Below are 21,206 nucleotides of genomic sequence, written 5' to 3' on the forward strand. Positions count from 1 at the left end.
CTTTCCAAAGGAAATAGGAGGATACAACAGTCAGTTCCCAACTCTAAACAGTGGCCACTGGGAGACCAACTCCATTTTCATCTAGTGGATTTCCCTGGTGGCTCAGCTGGTAAAGAATCCACCTGACACCACGCAAGAGATCCAAGTTCCGTCCCTGGGTCGGGAAGATCCCCTGGAAAAGGAAATGGCAACCCACTCCAGTATTCTTGCCCGGGAAATCCCAGGGACAGAGGAGCCTGGTGGGCTACAGTCATGTGGTCGCAAAGAGTTGGACACGACCGACCAAATAAACCATCACTAGCAGTCATTAGCAGTGACTCACTTAGAAAAGAACGACCTTGAGCACTGCAGGTCTGGATGGTTGTCACCTGCCTAGGGAACATTACAGGGGAACATATTTGGGGGCTATGAGGAACAGAATTACCGATTTTTTGAAGCCATTTATTTTAACCTATTTTACAAAGTCTGAAAGTGCAAAGTGTTCGAGACCTGGAAGGGACCGCCAGCGTTATCCAGTTCAAACCTTCACTGATAAACAAGACTTCCTGTTCTGTGGGCGCCCAGCAGGTCCTCTCCTCCCGCAGCTCCTCTCCTGCTCCCCTGTCTTTGAAACTGCTGCCACCCCTCTGACCTAGTCAGTTGCCTGGTGGTCTCCCCAGGCTGTCTGTGTTTGGAGACCTGTTTGCCCTGATCCCTCTCAGGTGCCACCTTGTGACCCGTTGGGCTGAGAGAGAACTTGCTGGCCTGAAACGGCAGCATTCTCTCTCACTTGGATCAGCTGCACACCTTTCCCTGCCTGTCAGGCGCACCTGCCCCAAGCCCCGCTCTCTTCCAGGCCATCCATGCTAACCACCTCTCTCCCCTCCATTTCAAAACCTGGCCAAAGACCTCAGGACTCTACTGCAGTGTGAATCTGGACCCTCAGCAGCCTCATCTACAAAAGACATTGCAAAAACCAGTGTGTTGCCCAACATACCTTATAGGGTTGTGAGCAGAAATGAACTTTTGTAAATAATTTGTTATTGTTTACTCACTAAGTCACGTCCAACTCTTTTGAGACCCCATGGACTATGTAGCCCATCAGGCTCCTCTGTCCATGATACTTCCCTAACAAGAATACTGGAGTGGGTTGCCATTTCCTTTTCCAGGGGATCTTCCCAACTGAGGGATTGAATCCGTATCTCCTGCACTACAGGCAGATTCTTTACCACTGAGCCACTAGGGAAGCATAAAGTGATATTTAAATTAATGTATTTTCATGATTACAAATCAAAATAAGAAGGATGATAAATATGAGAGCTGTCTTGAACATTGAGGACTCTGTCTAATCAAGGAAGACTTCCTGCAAGAAGTGTCAGTCTCATGCCGCTTATACGTTGCAACCTCACTGCATTCATTGAGTCTCTGGGCAAAGATTTGCCTGCCTCATGAATCTGTGGGAAAAGCAAGGTGTCTGTTTTAAAAATAAAGGGAAAAAAGTCAGAATCTCACCTCAAAACCTATCAGTTTTAGCAACGCAAAGCAGTCCCCCTCCTCCAGATGAGTCCTCGTACTTCAGTCCCATCAAGCCCCTGTCTTTTTTTTTTTTCAATAAGCCAGTTTTTAGCTTTATTAATTTTCTATTGCCTATTTTGTACTTTTCTAATTGCTGCTGTTTAGCAACAAAACATTTTCCTTCTACTTATGTTTATTTTGCTCTCCTCCTTGTAGTTTCTCTTTTTTTAATATAAATTTATTTATTTCAATTGAAGGTTAATTACTTTACAATATTGTATTGGTTTTGCCATACATCAACATGAATCCGCCACAGGTATACACGTGTTCCCCATCCTGAACCCCTCTCCCACGTCCCTCCCCATACCAGCCCTCTGGGTCATCCCAGTGCACCAGCCCCAAGCATTCAGTATCATGCATTGAACCTGGATGGGCGATTTCTTTCACATATGATATTATACATGTTTCAATGCCATTCTCCCAAATCATCCCACCCTCTCCCTCTCCCACAGAGTCCAAAAGACTGTTCTATACATCTGTGTCTCTTTTGCTATCTCGCTTACAGGGTTATCGTTACCATCTTTCTAAATTCCATATATATGCGTTAGTATACTGTATTGGTGTTTTTCTTTCTGCAAGCCCCTGTCTTGACAAACCAACTAGATGAAGGACAAAGGCAAGAAAGAAGAAAAGCAAAGACCGGAAGTAGAGACTAAAGCACACAATCACAGCAAGTGGAGAAGAGGCATGGAGATCAGGAGCATTTCTTCTGAACTCTGCACTGTCCAGGCGCATCGCCAGGACACACACAGCTGCTTCCCCTATCCCTGAACACACCCTTTGAGAATCAGCTATGCTTGTCCCACACCCTGGAGTCTGTTTTCTGATTCAGGCCTTGCTGTTGCACTGTGACTTTTAACTATAATAAGATAAGTATCTCGGAGGAAAGTGGGACTATTGATGTTTTTTCCCAGTCAATTGTGAACTGTGCTGAATTTCATTATTTCAAATCTCACTTAAACAGAGTTGTAACATCAGCCTGGCTGCTCACTGTGGGCTGAGGGTAGGTATGATGGGAGGCTTGAGCACCTCTAAGAACTGGTCAGCCATGCCAAGGGGCCCTAGGAGGTTAAGTCATGGGGACCAGGGAGCAGGCCCAGCTCTCCACCCACACCCCCAGCAACTCAGACACACCCACCAAGGTCCAACCAGTCTCGCAGTAACCAGAGCTTGTGTTTGTTTTGCAGTCTGTGCCAATGGTTTATAAAAAGATGTGACATGTTTCTCCCAACTGTACAACCGGAGACGATTCATCCATGAGCTGCCAGAATGCATTTCATTTGAAGCATGAAAAATTCCAGGAGCCGAGGAATGAAGAACTCAACCACAGACTAATACAAAGCAGCCAAGCATCTCTAAGGAATGTTAGCAAGTAATGGAGCCCTCACTCTGTCAGTTACTACTACATTCCTACCTGGCTTTGCGGTCAGCCAAGGTCACAGTCGGCCCTGCCTCCACTCATGCTCAAGGCTCCCAGACCAACAAAAGGGGCTGAGCTGACCACCCTGGAGGCAGATGAGCTGCAAATCACAACCCTCCTCCACTTACAGAAATAAACAGACGGACACTCACATCCCACATGGGGAGACATGGTCCAGGAAAACCCCAGAAACTGTCACCTCCTCCCTCCCTCTGTCCCCATTCTTCCCATCCCCTAGTCCACCCCCCAATCCCACTACAGAGAAGGGAAGGGTAGGTTCCCAAGGGAGAGTGAATCAGGCTTACCAGAAAAATAGCTGTCCTTCTAGACCTCTCCCATCACAGGAAGACTTGAAGGAAGAAACAAGGAGTTTGTTCTAAAGCCAAAGGACTGGAATCCCAGGGATGAGGGAAATTGCAAAGAACATTCGTCTTCCTAGTGGCTTCTGTCCCTCACCCATCCCTACCCTGCAAGCTTTCATATTGCAGAGTGCCTAATCCCCAAGTAGTTAAAAACACTCTCCTCTTGTTTGGAGGAAGAAATCCACTCTCTTTGGCCCGTCGGAAGGCAACTCAGATATTTGAGAAGGCAGCTCTTCATTCCATCCTGATAAATTATTTGATCCTGGGCTTCCCTGGTGGCTCAGACTGTAAAGAATCTGCCTGCAATGGAGGAGACCAGGGTTCGAGCCCTGGATCAGGAAGATCCCCTGGAGAAGGGAATGGCAACCCACTCCAGTATTCATGCTAGGAGAACTCCATGGACAGAGGAGCCTGGCAGGCTACAATCTAAGGAGTCGCAGAGTCGGACATGACTGAGCAATTAACATATGCACACACACATGTTATTTTATCCAAAACACAAACATCAGAAAATTCAAACTGCTGCTTTGATTTCTATCAAAATACCCAAATATTAAGCTGCCAGGTCTCTCATCCCCAGCACGTGCCCTTCTACTTTCAGTCTTTCTCAAACATCAGCCCAAGGATTCCCCAACAAGCTACAGTCAGAACGTAAGGCGCCCACAAAAGCAGAGTCTCCAGCAGCAGTTATCTCAGGAATGCCAAGTGCTCTTAGGAAACTCCTCCCCAAACCAGTGCGTGGTTTATCCAGGCAAAGAAGCAGAACCTCCCCTTGAACTTGCACACTGTTGATAGAGTCGATCAGAAGCAGCTCCTCCCCAGACAGCATCCTAAGCTTATAGCTGGCCTCCGTGAAAAACCTTCGTGGATGATGACAAAGATGTTAGGATGTTGAATGGTCTGTTTCTCCAGCTTTCTCTAACCTCTCTTCCTAAGACCAAGATTTTCCTATTTCACAATTTGTCCAGATCTCTCCATTGGGTCTGAGAAGAAACTACAGTTGACCCTTGAACAACGCAGGTTTGAACTGCAAGAGTTCACTTACACACAGCTCTTTTTCAATAGCATATACTGTTGGTGGTTGGTTGTTGGTGGAATCTGGGGATGCCGAGAAACCATGGATACAGAGCCAGCTGTAAGTTACAGGGGGGCTGAAAGTGAAAGTCGCTCAGTTGTGTCTAACTCTTGGCAACCCCACAGACTGTAACCCACCAGGCTCCTCTGTCCAAGGAGTTCTCCAGACAAGAATACTGGAGTGGGTTGCTATTCCCTTCTCTAGGGGATCTTCCCAACCCAGGGACTGAACCCAGGACCCCTGCATTGAGTGTGGCATGTTAGCCATTGGACCAGCAGGTAAGTTTCCCATGTTGATCTCTACCTTTAATGATCCCAGGATATTCCCTCCTACCCTCATTGGGCAACTCTTAGTCCTTTTATTCCTAGGACTCGCTCTTATACAGAGCCCTGCTGGGTTCAGGTCACCGAGATGCCCGGGTGTTCCCACAGGCAGACAGGCACAAAAACTGACAGACTGCTCTTGACTGAACTCTGTAACCTCCCGGGCACAAGTGGGCTCGGGGATGGCGGGTCCTGCCCGAGGAGCCCCCAGCCAGCACCGCAGCACGTTCAAGAGCCAGCCTTGCATCCGATTTCCCTAAGAGTGTTGTAGAATCGGATTGCCACACGCCTTGAAAGGTCTTTCAAGAGCCTGTTCAGTTGATTAGAGCACTGGATGACTTAGCAAAAGTCACACTTTTATTTCGACTGCTTCTCATCCTGATTAAAAAGGCAAAGCTGGAGCACGTGGGCATCATAACAGACTAGAAATGGTAAGATCTGAGTTCCGGGGCCCAGCTCCATCAGCCACCATACTCAGGAGTGCCTTGTTTTAGACTGAGGCCTCTAAGTGGAAACTCTTTCAATGGTTCAGACCCAGAAGCACCTATAGGTGGATATAAGTAGTCTCTAACCAACTCCATCCCCTGGAAACTTTGAGCTTTTATTTCCTCAACTGTTAAATAAGAACAACAAGCCCAGCCCTCCCACCACGTGGGCTGCTCTACGAGCCGTGAGTTGATGAGTGAGAAAGCAGCCTCTGCCCCGGGGCATCTCTGTGCAATTGCAAGGATGGGTCACACCTGCAGGTACGCTGCCCAGGGACTCAGCTCAAAGCACAGAGGCATTGTGAATCCTGCAGCAGGGTCAAAGGTAAGCACACCCCAGTGTTTCCCCTCGATAGAGCTTATGAGTGACATAAAAGGAGTAAAACTAGCCTCTGTGCTGCTCAAAGCGAAAGGAGAAATAAGTAGGACACATCTGGACAGTGGGACAGAAAGAGGCTCACTTTAAGCCTCATGTGTAAATTGCGTTTGTAAAAACAAATGTATATGTATATTTCATGTTATATAAATATTCCTTATATATTAATGTGTGTATGTGCTTAGTCACTCAGTCCTGTCAGACTCTTTGCGACCCCATGGACTGTAGCCTGCCAGGCTCCTCTGTTCCAGCAAGAATACTAGAGTGGGCTGCCATTCCCTTCTCCAGGGGATCTTTCCAATCCAGGAATAGAACCCATGTCTCCTGTGTTGCTGGAGGATTCTTTACCATCTGAGTCACCAGCGAAGCCCATATATCAGTACCTCTGTGTATTATAATGCATATATCACATGCATGATTACACATGATATGTAACATCATGTGTGTGTCCACATGTGTGTGTGTGCTATGAGTGTGTATGTGTGTGCATGTGTGTGTATATATGTGTGTATGGGCTTCCCTGATGGCTCAGATGGTAAAGAATCTGCCTGCAATGCAGCAGACCCGGATTCAATCTCTGGGTTAGGAAGATCCCCTGGGGAAGGGAATGGAAACCCACTCCAATATTCTTGCCTGGAGAATTCCATGGAAAAAGAAGCCTGGTACACTATAGTCCATGTGATCGCAAAGAGCCGGACACAACTGGGAAACTAATGGTTTCACACTTTCACATGTGTGTACACATGTATAAGTGTGCATGTGTATATATGTATGTGTTTGCATGCATATGTGTGTGCTTGTATATGCATGTTTGTGTGCATGCGTGTGCGTGTGTGTGCGTGTGTGTGTGTGTGTGTGTAGAAAGACTTCCGCAGGAGGGATATGGGAAGCAGGAGTAGGAAAGGTCACGGGAGGCCAAGGCTGCACCGTGGGGGTGAAGGAGAAAGGGCACAGGCAGACCTGGTGGTCAGCTTCCTTTGACTAAAATCTGGCAACAACCCACGTCTTCCCCTTCTCCATGGATGGAGCCCAGGGTTAAAGCTCTGCAGGGAAATATCAGGGCTGGGACGGGGAGGGGAGGACATGGTGAACATCTTCCTGGACAAGCATCCCAGCTGATACTGAGTGTGACATGTGTACAGGGAGCAGATACTTGCTAAACAGTCTACGACACATTTGCACGGCAGTTAGAAGGCTTCTGAAGATGGAAATCCCTGTGATGGAAAGGACAGGCACCGTTACATGACCGTAAAGGGGCGTGCTGCCACCCGGGCACCAGCATATGACCTCTATATTGATACATATTAACTCCGTTCATCCCAGTAACAGCCCCCCCATAATAAGTGGTTCCAACTAATATGTGGATGAGTAGATAGCTGCTGCTGCTGCTAAGTCACTTCAGTCGTGTCCGACTCTGTGCGACCCCATAGATGGCAGCCCACCAGACTTCCCCGTCCCTGGGATTCTCCAGGCAAGAACGCTGGAGTGGGTTGCCATTTCCTTCTCCAATGCATGAAAGTGAAAAGTGATAGTGAAGTCACCCAGTCATGTCTGACTCTTCGAGACCCCATGGACTGCAGCCCTTTAGGCTCCTCTGTCCATGGGATTTTCCAGGCAAGAGTACTGGAGTGGGGTGCCATTGCCTTCTCCGGAGTAGATAGCAAGAGTCCATATTCTCAACCGCTACAGGTGGTGAAGCTTTCTTAAGTTTTTTCTGCAGCATAATTATCGAGCAGCACATTCATTCCCCTCGTTGCTGCACCCACTGAACCCTCAAGCCTCACCACCAGCTGCCTCTCCTTCAGGGCATGGCTCGACTTCTGTCTAATAGGAGTAAGGGCGGGTTCCATCTTTGGCTAGAATAAGGCAATGACCTCCCAGAAGGTCAGAGGTCCACACATATCTCTTGTGTCTTCCTCAACACAAAACACAGGGAAGGTTCTCCCTCCACAACAAGTGGATAAGAAACAAGGCTTTGACGTAACAAACACGAATTTTAGTATCAGTTTTGCCTCTTATCAATTGGGACTTTGGCAAATTATGTGACCTTCCTAAACTCTCTTGTCCTCATCTGTGAGATGGATGTAATAATGGACACCACTCATAGGGTAAAGCTTAGCACAGCGCCTGACACACAGTAAGACTCAATAAATGTTGGTTGTCATGAATAATAATTTCTTCTTCCTGCTCACTGATTGAGTCTCCCCTCTTAGTAGCTCATTCCCTCCTTTGTCTCCAGGCTTCCCTGGTGGCTTTGACAATAAAGAATCTGCCTGCCATGCAGGAGACCCAGGTTCGATCCCTGAGTCAGGAAGATTCCCCTGGAGAAGGAAATGACAACCCCCTCCAGTATTCTAGCATGGAGAATTCCACGGACAGAGGAGTCTGGTGGGCTACAGTCCATGGGGTCGCAAAGAGTCGGACACAACTAAGTGACTAACACTTTCTAACATCTCTCATCTCCAGATGATTGTCCTCAGTAAAGGTTGGCATCAGACTCTCCAACCGATCAAACTCCAATAGATCCCAAAGACAGAGAAGGCACCTGGGGGGGGGGCATTAGGATATGGGGAAGGTGCCTAGCAGAATGGAGAGAAAGAGTGGCATTTAGCAGGTTGGATGCATCCTGCTCAGTCACATCTGACTCTTTGCAACCCTACAGACTGTAGCCTACCAGGCTCCTCTGTCCATGGGATTCTCCAGGCAAAAATATTGGAGTGGGTTGCCATGCCCTCCTCCAGGAGATCTTCCTGACCCTGGGATTGAATTCGTATCTGCCTGTGTCTCCTGCATTGCAGACAGATTCTTTACCCACTGAACCACCTAGGAAGCCCAACAGGTTGGGTAGCCAAGGTGTAGAACATCCTGAGGTGCACAGGACTGCCCTACACAAAGAAGGACCTTGACACTCAAAATACCAAGACTACTTTCCCTTGAAAATTCACAGCACTGCTTGGAAAATACTGAGTTGACCGAAAAGTTCCTTGGCCAACCCAATATTTACATATGTAGGACAGCAGACTAAATCAATCCCATAAACAGATCGACAAGGCGAGAGATCCAAAATCACTTAGGAAATCACCGGTACCTCCGGATGGTTTCAGGTGGCTCTGCGTGGAGGGGAATCTGCTCGGCCAAGGCCAGGGTGTCCTGCAAGGTCTTGGTGACCTCCTGCAGCTCGCCCAGGGACAATCCTCCTACAAGGTCGCAGCCCTGCCATGGGAGAAGCCGCTCCTGCTCCTCTATCTCCCGTCTCAGCTGCTGATCTTTTGCTTCCAGAACAGACATCCTGGCTTGGAGGGTCTCAATTTCTTTCTGCAGAGAATGGAGAGAGCAGGTTTTTATAAATTAACCCCATTCATGGTCGACTACACTGCTCAGAACTCTCTCTTTACAGGAGAGTTCGCCACCTGCGTGAGGGCCGTGAAGCTCCCCTTCAAGGCGGGCAGATTTTTGGAGGTTTGCTGAACTGGAAAAATCATGCCAGCTTTGTATTTCTGATTAGCTGGCATAAGGAAAAAGCTTCCCTCCCAAGCATTAAATAACTGTGGGTGGTGAGCCAAGAATTAGACGTGGAAGAATCCAGCAAATATGTAAGCCACTTACTTCATTTCAGGTGACAGAGCCAGAACACAGTGCAACAAACTTCAGGGACTTGAGATACCAGCAAAGCAGCTAACATGACCGAGAAAGGAAAAGCAAACAAGCCATGGCTGATCTGACCCCAAACATGCAAATGTAGCATGCGTAGAAAGATTAGAAGTCATAGTTTCTTAAGTCTAAGGATTGAAAGAGATGCCACAGATAGGGTTATGCAGTCTAAGGTTCATAAAAATATTAAATAAATTTAATTTCCACTAATACGGCAAACCAAATCCCAAGAATTGAGTATCATCCAATCTTGAGGTCAATGAACAAAATAAGCAGCAGGTAATTGAATGCCTGCTGTGCACACAGTGTTATGGCAGATAATCATCTCAGTGCCCATAGCATCCTGAATCTCCAATGAGACTCTTGTAATTAACATACGCCCATGTTTTATGCATTGGCTGCCAGCTGATAAGAGCACAGCTCTAATACTGGCTGTCTCCCCATCTCACCCACATCCTCGCAACCCCAAGATGCCGACCACCCTACCTGATCTACCTGCTGACCCCTTCTCCAGTAGGGGAGGGAAGAGACACAGGAGGAGGCACTGAAGATCCACGGCTAAGACACGCTAAGAAGACAACAGCGTGTGTCCTGCTGGTCCAAGATTATAGAATCATTGACAGGGTCTCCCATCACACCTCCCTACTTCCTACCTTTGAATTCCCATCCCTATTCTTTCTTTTTGTGTTTGTTTGGGTTTTTCAACTGTAGTAAAATATAAGTAATAGAAAACTTACCATCTTAACCATCCATCTCCAGGATTCTTTTCATCCTGCCAAGCTGAACTCTGACCCCCCTCCCCCCCTGCATTCAGCCTTGGAAGCCATCTTTCTACTTTCTGTCTCTGTGACTCTGACTCCTCTGGGTGTCCACACGTGGAATCATACAGGATTTGTCCTTTCATGGCCGGCTCATTTCACTTAGAATAATGTCCTCAGGGTCCATCCATGCTGTTTTTTGTGTCAGAATTCTCTTCCTTTTAAAGGCTGAATTTAAAGGCTTCATTGTATTTATATACCACATTTTGTTTATCCAGGCATCCCTGGTAGCTAAGCTGGTAAAGAATCTGCCTGCAACGCAGGAGACCCTGGTTCGATTCCTGGGTCGAGAAGATCCCCTGGAGAAGGGATAGGCTACACACTCGAGTATTCTGGTCTGGAGAATTCCATTGACAGAGGAGCCTGGCAGGCCACAGTCCATGGGGTTGCAAAGAGTCAGACAGGACTGAGCAACTCGCACTCTGTGTGTCCATTCATCTGTTGATAGACACTTGGGTTGTTGCTTCCACCTTTTGACTATTGTGAACAATGCTGCTGTGAACACATCTGTGAGTCTCTGCTTTCAGTTCTTTGCAGTCTTATACCCAGACGTGAAATTGATGAATCACATGGTAACTCGACTTTTAATTTTTTAAAGAACCATCATACTGTTTTCCACAGTGGCCCTCTATCCTATCCTCACACAGAAGTCAAAATGACTTTTTGAAATGTGGTCAATTACATCACTTCACTGGTTAACCAACCCCACTCCATGGCTCCCATTCCAGTCAGAGAAAAGCCCAAGACCTCACAAAGGCCTGCCAGCGCCCCCAATCACTGATTCTCTCCTCTTCTCCCCCAGCACTGTGCCAAGAATGCTTCCTTCAAACACTCAATATGTGCATGTGTGCTAAGTCACTTCAGTCATATCCAACTTCGCAACCCTCTGGACCGTAATCTGCTAGGCTCCTCTGATCGGATTCTATAGGCAAGAATACTGGTCTGGGTTGCCATGCTCTCCTCCAGGGGATCTTCCCAACCCAGAGATCGAACCCACATCTCTTATGTCTCCTGCATTGGCAGACAGGTTCTTTACCACTAGTACAACCTGGGAAGCCCTCAAACAGTAGTTCAGTTCAGTCGCTCAGTCATGTCCAACTCTTTGCGACCCCATGAATCACAGCATGCCAGGCCTCCCTGTCCATCACCAACTCCCGGAGTTCAAGTAGCCTGGGCTAAAAGTATGTTCTGTGCACTCTGACATTATCAGGAATATTCACCTCCAGCTGGTGAATATTATCCAGAATCAAAAATCAGACTTCACATTTTCAGCTACCTGAACTTGCTCAACAAGTGTGCTCAACGTGGTGAGCTCAAGAGCGTGAAAGCACCAGTTTACTGAAAAAATATTTTCAAACTGGAGAAGGAAATGGCAACCAGTATTCTTGCCTGGAAAATTCCATGGACAGAGGCATCTGGTGGGCTACATGTAGTCCATGGAGTTGTAGAGTCAGACACGACTTAGCAACTAAAAAACAACATTTTTTCAAACCTCTTGGCTCAGAGGGTAAAGAGTCTGCCTGCAATGTGGAAGACCTGAGTTCGATCCCTGGGTCAGGAAGATCCCCTGAAGAAGAAAATGGAAACCCACTCCACTATTCTTGCCTGGAAAATCCCATGGACAGAGGAGCCTGGTGGGCTACAGGGCTATAGTCCATAGGATCACAAAGAGTTGGACACGACTGAGCGATTTCACTTCACTTTTTTCAAATTGCAATGATATTTGCCTCCCTTTGCTGCCTTGCTATCATATGGAATTGGAAGGGTGAACTCATAACAAGAAGACTCTGCATGGGAGGTGGGGGTTTCCAGTGACCTCTCCACGCCCCATTCATCTGTCTAAGGTCACTCGGCTGTTTAGAGGCTAAGCCACCCTGAGGATGCATGTGTTAAAGAGCTCTGCATTTTCCAGAAGTCCGTGTTTCCTCACTGCTCCCCAGTCAGGCTTCAAGTTCTCTAGTCTTGGGAAGGTGTGGACAGAACTTCAAGGCTCCTTGCTTCTGGGGGGCCCTGTCAACTTCCAGAGCCCCTGGTCACCTTCTGGCTATAACTCAGAGTTGCACCAAGATTTCCAGCCCCCCATGATTCTCAGCCAACTTGTATCCACTGCTTCGGGACAACCCAGAGCTCCCACGAAGCCCAGTCATTCCCAGTCTTTCCCAGTTCCGCCCGCCTTGCCCAGTCCCCACTCACAGCTCTGCCTCCTGACAGTTGCTACCCACAGTCCAATCTGATAGCAGTTTCCATAAAGGATTGCCTCAGCTCAGATTTTTTTTTTTTTCCTGCTTTCCGAAAGAAACTTCTCAAGGACAAAATGATAAGAGGTGACAAATTGGCCTGGCACACAAGGAAAGCATATTCAAAAGGTAAAGTACCAGCAAACACAGGCACAAACACTGCTGAACTTCCAACCCCTTGTTTGTAAAGAGACTCCAACAAGCCCTCCAGTCGTCTCCACCCCTCGCTCTGCCTCATGCCTCCTGGGTGCACTGCCAGCTCTCTAAGGGCTGTATTTAAGCAAAGACTCACTTTGCTGCATTTGGCTCACATGTGTTAGAAAACTGCTGTCTTGCTTCATAAAGAGTCTTCACCTGCTCACCTGTAGCTGCTGCTTTTCTCGGAGAAGCCAGTCTCGCCTGGTGATGGACACTCGCAAACTGTCCTGAGCAGCGGCTTCCAATGTCTTTGGATCCATTCTCAGCCGGGCTTGGGGGTCGTCACCGCCAGCTCTTAAAACACACACACACACACACGTATATATATATATAGGCACAGATATGAATGACCTGAAATCTTCAGATCTACATGAATGTTAATGCAAAGAAGACTCACAAAGTGGCTCCCAGCTGCCCTCATCCTTAGAAGGGTCATGGGGAAGAGGTCCCTAGTGTATGTGTTGGTTTGAATGATAATCTGTTGGGGCTTTAGCGGTTGCCTAGAGTACTCTTGCCTGGAAAATCCCATGGACGGAGGAGCCTGGTGGGCTGCAGTCCATGGGGTCACTAAGAGTCAGACATGACTGAATGACTTCCTTTTCACTTTTCACTTTCATGCATTGGAGAAGGAAATAGCAGCCCACTCCAGTGTTCTTGCCTAGAGAACCCCAGGGATGGGGGAGCCTGGTGGGCTGCCGTCTATGGGGTCACACAGAGTCGGACACGACTGAAGCGACTTAGCAGCAGCAGCAGCAGAGTCACCTTGCTTTATTGGACTGGGTGCTGTCCCACTCAACAACTATGCATGTAGCTATCTGTACTGAAAGCATAAAATACACATCAGATTTTAATGTCTTAGTATGAAAACAAAGGATGCCAAATGTCTCATTAATGATATTTTCACATTCATTACATGTTGGGATGACAACATTATTGATACACTGGGTTAATTAAATGTATTTCTTAAATTAATTTCACTTGTTTTTTTTTTTCTTACATTTATAAAATATGGAGAGTAGGGACTTCCCTGGTGGTAAAGTGGCTAAGAATCTGCCTGCCAATTCAGGGGACATGGGTTCGATCCCTGCTCCAGGAAGATCCCACATGCCAAGGGGCAACTAAGCCTGAGCTCTAGAGCCTGTGAGCCACAAGTACTGAAGCCCACATACCTAGAGCCCATGCTTTGCAACAAGAGAAGTCACACAATGAGAGGCTCCGCACAGCAACCAGAGAGTAGCCTCTGCTCACTACAGCTAGAGAAAGTCCAGCAACAAAGACCCAGCACAGCCAAAACTAAATTAAAAATCTTATTGTGGCTACTATATTATTTAAAATCATGTATGTGGTTTGCATTATACATCATTGGACAGCCCTGCCTGGACCCATCCAGAGCCAAATTCCAGGGCAGATCCTGGCTGTGGACACTACAGAGAAGGATGGCTGATTTGAAGATGTTTGGGTCAGAGCTTCTCAGAAAATGTGTGCTAGAAGACTATCAAAAAACCACTTAAAATCTGTATGGCTCTTTCTCCTATGCTCACAGGAGTTGGCATATTTGGTTGAAGGAATGCTGGTGAAGATGTGGCTCAGGCTGCCACCTTACACGGGTGAGTTGGCCTTGCAGAAACCTTGCAGATGTTTCTCATCAAAGGATGACAAGTCAATTTCTAACTGAATACAGTCGGTTGGGAAAAAAGTCTACCCTAAGCAAAACTATGTCAACAATTCAAGGAAACAGTGTCTATGAAAGCTCCACTGACTACAGTTAAAAGGCAAACAACAAGTTGGGGAAAAGGAAATATTGCTAATGTCAAGAGTGCTAGCAACAGAAGAAGAAAAAGATGAGTACATCTATCAGAAACTCAAAAAAAAAGAGAAATTATGAAGGTTTATCATCAAAAATGTTTTCAAAAGCAAATTCAAACAACATAAAATATCATTTTTCATGTAACAACTGACAAAAGCTTTTAGAAACCACAATTCCTTGGTGAGCACAGGGAATAAAAATTAGATCCAAAACATGCCTTTGGATCCTCTTGTCTGGGCTTTAAAAATTAATTATATGTAAATTGCCTTTTCAGACTATTCATGGGGTTCTGACCATCCTTATGGCAGAAAGTGAAGAAGAACTAAAGAGCCTCTTGATGAAAGTGAAAGAGGAGAGTGGAAAAGTTGGCTTAAAACTCAACGTTCATAAAATGAAGATCGTGGCATCCGGTCCTATCACTCCATGGAAAATAGATGGGGAAACAATGGAAACAGTGACAGACTTTATTTTCTTGGGCTCCAAAATCACTGCAGATGGTGACTGCAGCCATGAAATTAAAAGACCCTTGCTCCTTGGAAGAAAACCTATGACCAACCTAGACAGCATACTAAAAGCAGAATATCACTTTACCAACAAAGGTCTGTCTAGTCAAAGCTATGGTTTTTCCAGTGGTCGTGTATGGATATGAGAGCTGGACTCTAAAGAAAGCTGAGAGCTGAAGAATTGATGCTTTTGAACTGTGGTGTTGAAGAAGACTCTTGAGAGTCCCCTGGACTGCAAGAGATCCAACCAGTCAATCCTAAAGGAAACCAGTCCTGAATATTCATTGGAAGAACTGATGCTGAAGCTGAAACTCCAATACTTTGGCCACTGATGAGAAAAACTGACTCATTGGAAAAGACCCTGATGCTGGGAAGGATTAAAGGCAGGAGGAGAAGGGGACAATAAAGGATGAGATGGTTGGATGGTATCACCGACTTGATGGACATGAGTTTGAACAAGCTTTGGGAGTTGGTGATGGACATGAAAGCCTGGTGTGCTGCAGTCCATGGGGTCACAAAGAATCGGACACAACTGAGTGACTGAACTGAAGAATATGTAAATAATTATCGGCCTGCCATGCAGGAGCTGCTGCTGCTGCTGCTGCTGCTGCTAAGTCACTTCAGTCGTGTCCAACTCTGTATGACCCCATAGACGGCAGGCCACTAGGCTCCTCTGTCCCTGGGATTCTCCAGGCAAGAATACTGGAGTGGGTTGCCATTTCCTTCTCCAATGCATGAAAATGAAAAGTGAAAGTGAAGTCGCTCCATGCAGGAGACTCAGGTTCAATCCCTGGGTCAGGAAGATCGCCTGGAGAAGGCAACCCACTCTAGTATTCTTGCCTGGAAAATCCCATGGACAGAGGAGGCTGGTGGGCTAGAGTCCATGGGGTTGCAAAAGTCAGAGACAACTTAGCAACTAAACAACAACAATAATCATAGGTACGCATAAAGAATGGATAAAAAAAAAAAAATACCACACTCCTTAGTAGCCCAAACTGAAAACACTGCAACTGTGGCCCCGAGTTAGGACTGGAGCAGTAAACCATGGTACCTCCACCCTGAGGAGGGCTCTGCAGCCACTAAAATTAAGTCACCAAAGAAGATTAAATTGCATGGAAAATGTTCACTATTTATAGCTGTTTTCTAAAGCAGGTATTTGGTAATCCATATAGCATGGAACAACTATTCTAAAAATAACATATATATTAAGTAAAAGATAGGAAAATATCTGCCAAAATGTATCAGCTTTTACCTCTGTGTGATGGAATTACTTCTTTTGGCCAAACTTTTATTTTCTAAATTTTCTATAATGAGCATGTATTAGTTTTTACAACTATAAAATACAAGCAATAAAATGAAAGAAAAACAATAAGATAATAAAAACATCTTCTACCATATACACAAACAGTTGTATCATTAAACATTCTAACATATCCAACCTGTTCCAGGTCTTGGACAAAAGAGACATGTATGCATCAGAAATAAATCCTATCCATACATTAGCAATCAAGGGTGTCTTCCCAGCAGAGAAGCAGGTTCTGCTGATGGGTGTGAGGCATGAACCACCCTGTCCGCTCTTCACTGGGACTTCCTTCCACACACCCTGGGCGTGGCTGCCATGTTGACCTCAGGGTCCCTCACACTGAAGTGGGGGAGGTGTGTGTTCTGATTTGTACATTCACGCAGGATCACACAACCTCCATATTTCTTAGGAAAGAAAGTGAGTAACTAATCCAAATATGTGTGGCTATTTTGTCCATTTCTTTTCACTCCTACCAATTTGATGTACTCGTTCATTCATTCAGAAAAAGAACCATTCTTAAGCCCATTTACTATGTGCCATGAACTGTGCTAGGTGCCACAGACACAGCAATAAACAAGACGTGGTTTCTGCACAGAGCAGAGGTGATGGATAAACCAAAGCCATGGACCAACATTCCTCCCAAGGCTCAGACAGACTGCAGAAGTGGAAAGGTAGGAGCCGTGCTCCCACTTCCTACATCTTAGCGTGGCCCTTACAAAACAAGGAGGCCAGCCAAGCCCTGCAGTGAGGCAACCCTGATATTCTTAGAGACAGTGGTAGAAAATACGTCACCTAGGCTTTTCCAAGTTAAAAACCAGCAGCCTCAGAAAAGGGAGCCTTGCTTGGATTTCTGGGCCTGACACAGATTCAGACTCTGAATAATCTTGAAAGCTGCTTACTTATTGCAGCATACCACGCAATTTAGAAGCTTATTTTAAGACTTGTTACTCTCTGTTTCATCTGTGTAAAGGCAAATTACAATGGTAGTAGTAGTAATGAAAAAATTTAACTGGTAATAACAGAATAACTTAGTATGAATTGAGAATTTACCATACACCAAGTGTTATCAGTTTTGCCAACAAGGAAACAGAGCATCAGCAACTTGCTCTGGTGTAACTGAACAGGACCCAATGGGGGCCTTTCCAGAACAGGACTGCAGAAAAAACTTCAGTCAAAGAATAAATTCAATTGGAAAAAAAGAAAATGCAGAAAGAAAGGAAAACAATCAAGCAAAACAATAATAGCTTAGTCACTAAACTAAGTCAAGAAACTTTAGTTCCTCTTGCAGAGCTATAGATAATTCTCTGAGCCATGTCCTTTGAGATATTCTGCAGGTACTGAAACCTCCATCAGGTGGAAGATGTTAACTGTATGATGCCCACAAGCATGTAGACCCCAGACCAGTTGGAACCAGAAGGTAGATGATGACTCCTGACTACCTCACCACCAACCAATAAGAAGAATGTCCATGAGCTGATCACACAACCCATAACTCCCCCTTCCTCACCCTGTCTTTAAAAACCTTTCAAAGTCTTCAGCGAGTTCAGGGACCTTTCACGCTCTAGCTGCCTGGAGTCCTTGCTTGGTGCCTGCAATAAACGCTGCACTTTCCTCCACCACCACTAGGTGTCAGTAGACTGGCTTTACTGCACAGGGGCGAGAAGACCCAATGCCGCCCTTTTCTAGCCGTGTGTCCTTGGAGTTACTCACCCTAACCCTACCAAATCTCTCTGAAGCTCACCTCCCTCATTTACAAAATGAGAATGATGGTGGTGATCCTGATGTTGATACCTTCCCTGAACAGCGGATTACAGGGAACAAATCTATTCAGCAAATGACCATTGAGTATCTACTGTGTGCAGACTCTGCCCTCTCCCTGGGACCTCTGTTCTCTGTCCTCAGGAGCTGGCTGCACCCGTTCCCTGCCCACATCAATGTTTGCATCAGGAGAGTGAATGCTGTGCTCACATCCAGTGGACACACTGTCCTTTTTAATGAAGAGTAAAGAAGAGGCTTTTCTGACCACCTTTCCAGGTATCAGAAGAGGGGGTCCCTGGAAGGAAACCACATCATCAATTGTGGGAATGGAACCCACTTCCTCCCCTGGACTCCAGGGTCTTGGCCTGTCCACCCAGCCTCTCGCTCAGAAGGGTGAACCTCAGCCCATCCTGTGCTGTTATCCCCAGGGTCCAGCACTGGGTAGGACTTCACAAATATTTACTGAGTGACTTAATGAATCCCTGGCCTAGAAAAATCAAGAAGCCATTTATATTCAGCTTTCTGTTGCATGAGATCATTGCTTCACACTAATTTATTTCTCAATTTGCTCTGCTTATGCAAATATTAAGAGTTTTCCTGAATTTCCTAAATAGATACCATCTGGGTTGGGACAGGAGTTATTGAAGGAAATCAACACAGAATTGAAAATAAGCTGCGGGGGGAGCGACAGGTGGGTAAGTGGGAATTCTCCCATTTATCATTAATCACATTCATTACTTAATCCTTAAGAAAAAACCCTAGTGATTCACCCAAACTCCTCTTTATGTCTCTCAGACTTTGACTCTGGGTGAAGAAAGCTGGGCACAGACGGCTGTGCCCCGGGACACATGGAAGTTCGGTAATGAAGCCGGGGACGGGTTTGCATCTCAGCTCTCCAGCGCTCAGAGCCAGGCTCCCCTGCTACAACATTCCACAGTGTGTTCCCTTTATTCTAATAAACCTTAATGTGTAATCCCGAATGTCACTGCAAATTAGCTGTGCTGCTACAAACTAATCAGTATGGAAAATGAGCAAACCCCTCGGGGGCAAGAATTAAAAACATGTGGGTTGCAATGTTAGCACAGCACTCACTGCCCACAGGGAATCGGGGTATCTAGGAACCCACCATCAGCCCTGAGTTTCAGGCCCTCAACTGCCCAGTGCTGTATAATCTCTGGCCTTTCTATTTTTGTCTTTTCCATTAATCGTTTAAAGAAGGATAAAAAAGCCATTGGTAAAATAAGCTCCTACACCACTAAAAACAGCATAGCTCCAAATTACACAGGAGAGCATTCTTCATCCCAGGGAAAACATCTTCCACCTGACTTTTGTGAGTGCAGAGTTCAGTAATATTGAGAAAAGGATGAAGCCTTCCAATGCACCACCTTTGATCAAAGGACCACCTTCGGGAATGTCCAGAGTGACAGGGCCGAGGGGAGTCCAGACGTTCCCCCTGCTAGGACACCCCGCGCCAGAATGGCTCATGGCAATTGTGCGGTTTATGTAGTCGTACCTGTAACATGGACGGTCTATTTCCAGGCAGAAATGACAGTCACCACGATGCCAGAAGAACTGCTATTTGGCTGCCACTGCTTGAATCGCAGAGGCTTTTTTAAAGTAACTATTTATTTACGGCTGATCTGGGTCTTTGTTGCCGTGAGGGCTTTTCTCTAGTTGCAGTATGCGGGCTTCTCACTGTGGTGGCTTCTCTTGTTGCAGAGCACCAGCTCTAGGTGCACGGGCTTCAGCAGTTGTGGCTCATGGACTCAGCAGTTGCAGCTCCCGGGCTGCAGGGCAAGGGCTCAATGGTTGTAGCGCACGTGCTTGGTTGCCCCGTGGCATGTGGGATCTTCCCAGATCAGGGATCGAACCCGTGTCTCCTGCATTGGCAGGCGGATTCTTTACCACTGAGCCATCTCGGAAGCCCCATGGAATCATAGTTTTAACTGAGCAAAGAGCCAAAACTGATGCTCTCATTTCCACTGAGGAAAACCTCAGCTCCAATGACCACTTCCAAAAACAAGACTTGAGCAAGACCTTCTGAGCACCTTTGCCAACTGCTGCTTGTATCCGTTACTATTCTATCAAATTTATGTCATCTGACATATATATTTCCATCTCCCCCATTCTGAGAAGATGGTGATATGGAAGTGGTTTGGGCCAGTCACTGAAGTGTGCTTTAAATCTGGAAATAGCTTCCTCAGCCAACAAACAATGTCATAAATGATGGAGGCCACTCTGATGGCACAATCAAACATTGTAAAATTGTCAGAGATGATGCAGGTAGCTTTGCGGTTCTGCCTTATATACCTGATTGGGGTCTAAAAGTAAGGAGAGTGGAGTAAAATTCATACATCTTAGGAAAGTGGGCATTATTGGTTTCTAAACATAGAGGTGACAGCCCTGCAGGAGGGCACACGGACATCTACTTGGGTTTATAGTAACCAAGTCCAATAAAACAGGCTTCAGACAGACTTCAGATAAGTTGGAGCCAAGAGGATGGAAGTTCTTTATTTGGAAGCTTTTATTTATAATCCACTGATTTTAAAACAAATTTCAGGAAGTCTTCTGTGATTCCCGTCAACTGGCTTTTCTCCTCTCTTCCTTCCTCCCTTATCTTCTCATGATGACGAGGGGTTGGAGGTGGGTCCTCTGGGTCCTCATTTGGCTCGAGCTGTGATTAGGGTTCTGAAATGTCTCCTGGCATGTTGGGAAGAGTGATCATTTTATGCCACCTCATTTTACATCTCAGGTAGAATGTGTCTATGTGAGTTATTTCCTAGCCTCTAGCAGTACATCTCCATTCCAGACTGTGAACTTAGAGCTGATGGTCACTGAATTCTATGGCCCCAACATGACAATTAAGTGGTAATAAAGAATCATTTTTCAAAGGGAAGACACAGAGACCTGGTCAGAGGAAAAAGGACTCCATCTAGAAGCAGCATAAGCTACACAACATTCATCTCTTCTGCTCCCATCAGAAAGAAGAGATGTGAGCAGGAAATATTGGGCCTTGATAAGCCACATTGGAAACCTCTGTATATCTTTACTTTTAAACCTCTGTTGTATTTTGTTTACATGTGTTTTATTGGTAAAAGGTCTTTGATAAAGGACATTTTACACACACACACACACAGTTGAAGTTGTAAATATGACCAGTTTTCATGTACGCATTGGTGGAGGTCCCATGGGAAAACACACACAGGATGCAGTCAGAGAAATGCAAAGTATTAATGAGAAAATTATCAGTTATATGCACACAGTAGAGCAAACCCCTGTCTTAGGAGAAAGGAAAATATAACTTTCTTTGGACTAGATGAATACAGCAAGAATAGA

The 21,206-nt window shown here is 46.0% G+C and overlaps 1 protein-coding gene across 4 annotated transcripts in view; it reads right to left on the reverse strand.

The window, feature by feature from the left end:
- Positions 1-21,206, reverse strand: part of DISC1 (DISC1 scaffold protein) — a 430,157-nt gene that overhangs the window by 263,611 nt on the left and 145,340 nt on the right. For all 4 annotated transcript variants that reach the window (XM_070364536.1, XM_070364537.1, XM_070364538.1 and 1 more), the window contains exons 5-6: positions 12,664-12,793; positions 8,684-8,910 (exon numbers count right to left, since the gene is read on the reverse strand). In XM_070364536.1, the coding sequence (XP_070220637.1) occupies positions 8,684-8,910; positions 12,664-12,793 (357 nt within the window). The remainder of the gene's footprint in view (positions 1-8,683; positions 8,911-12,663; positions 12,794-21,206) is intronic.

The sequence above is a fragment of the Bos mutus genome, chromosome 28, assembly GCF_027580195.1.
Source record: "Bos mutus isolate GX-2022 chromosome 28, NWIPB_WYAK_1.1, whole genome shotgun sequence".
Classification (NCBI taxonomy): Eukaryota; Metazoa; Chordata; class Mammalia; order Artiodactyla; family Bovidae; genus Bos; species Bos mutus.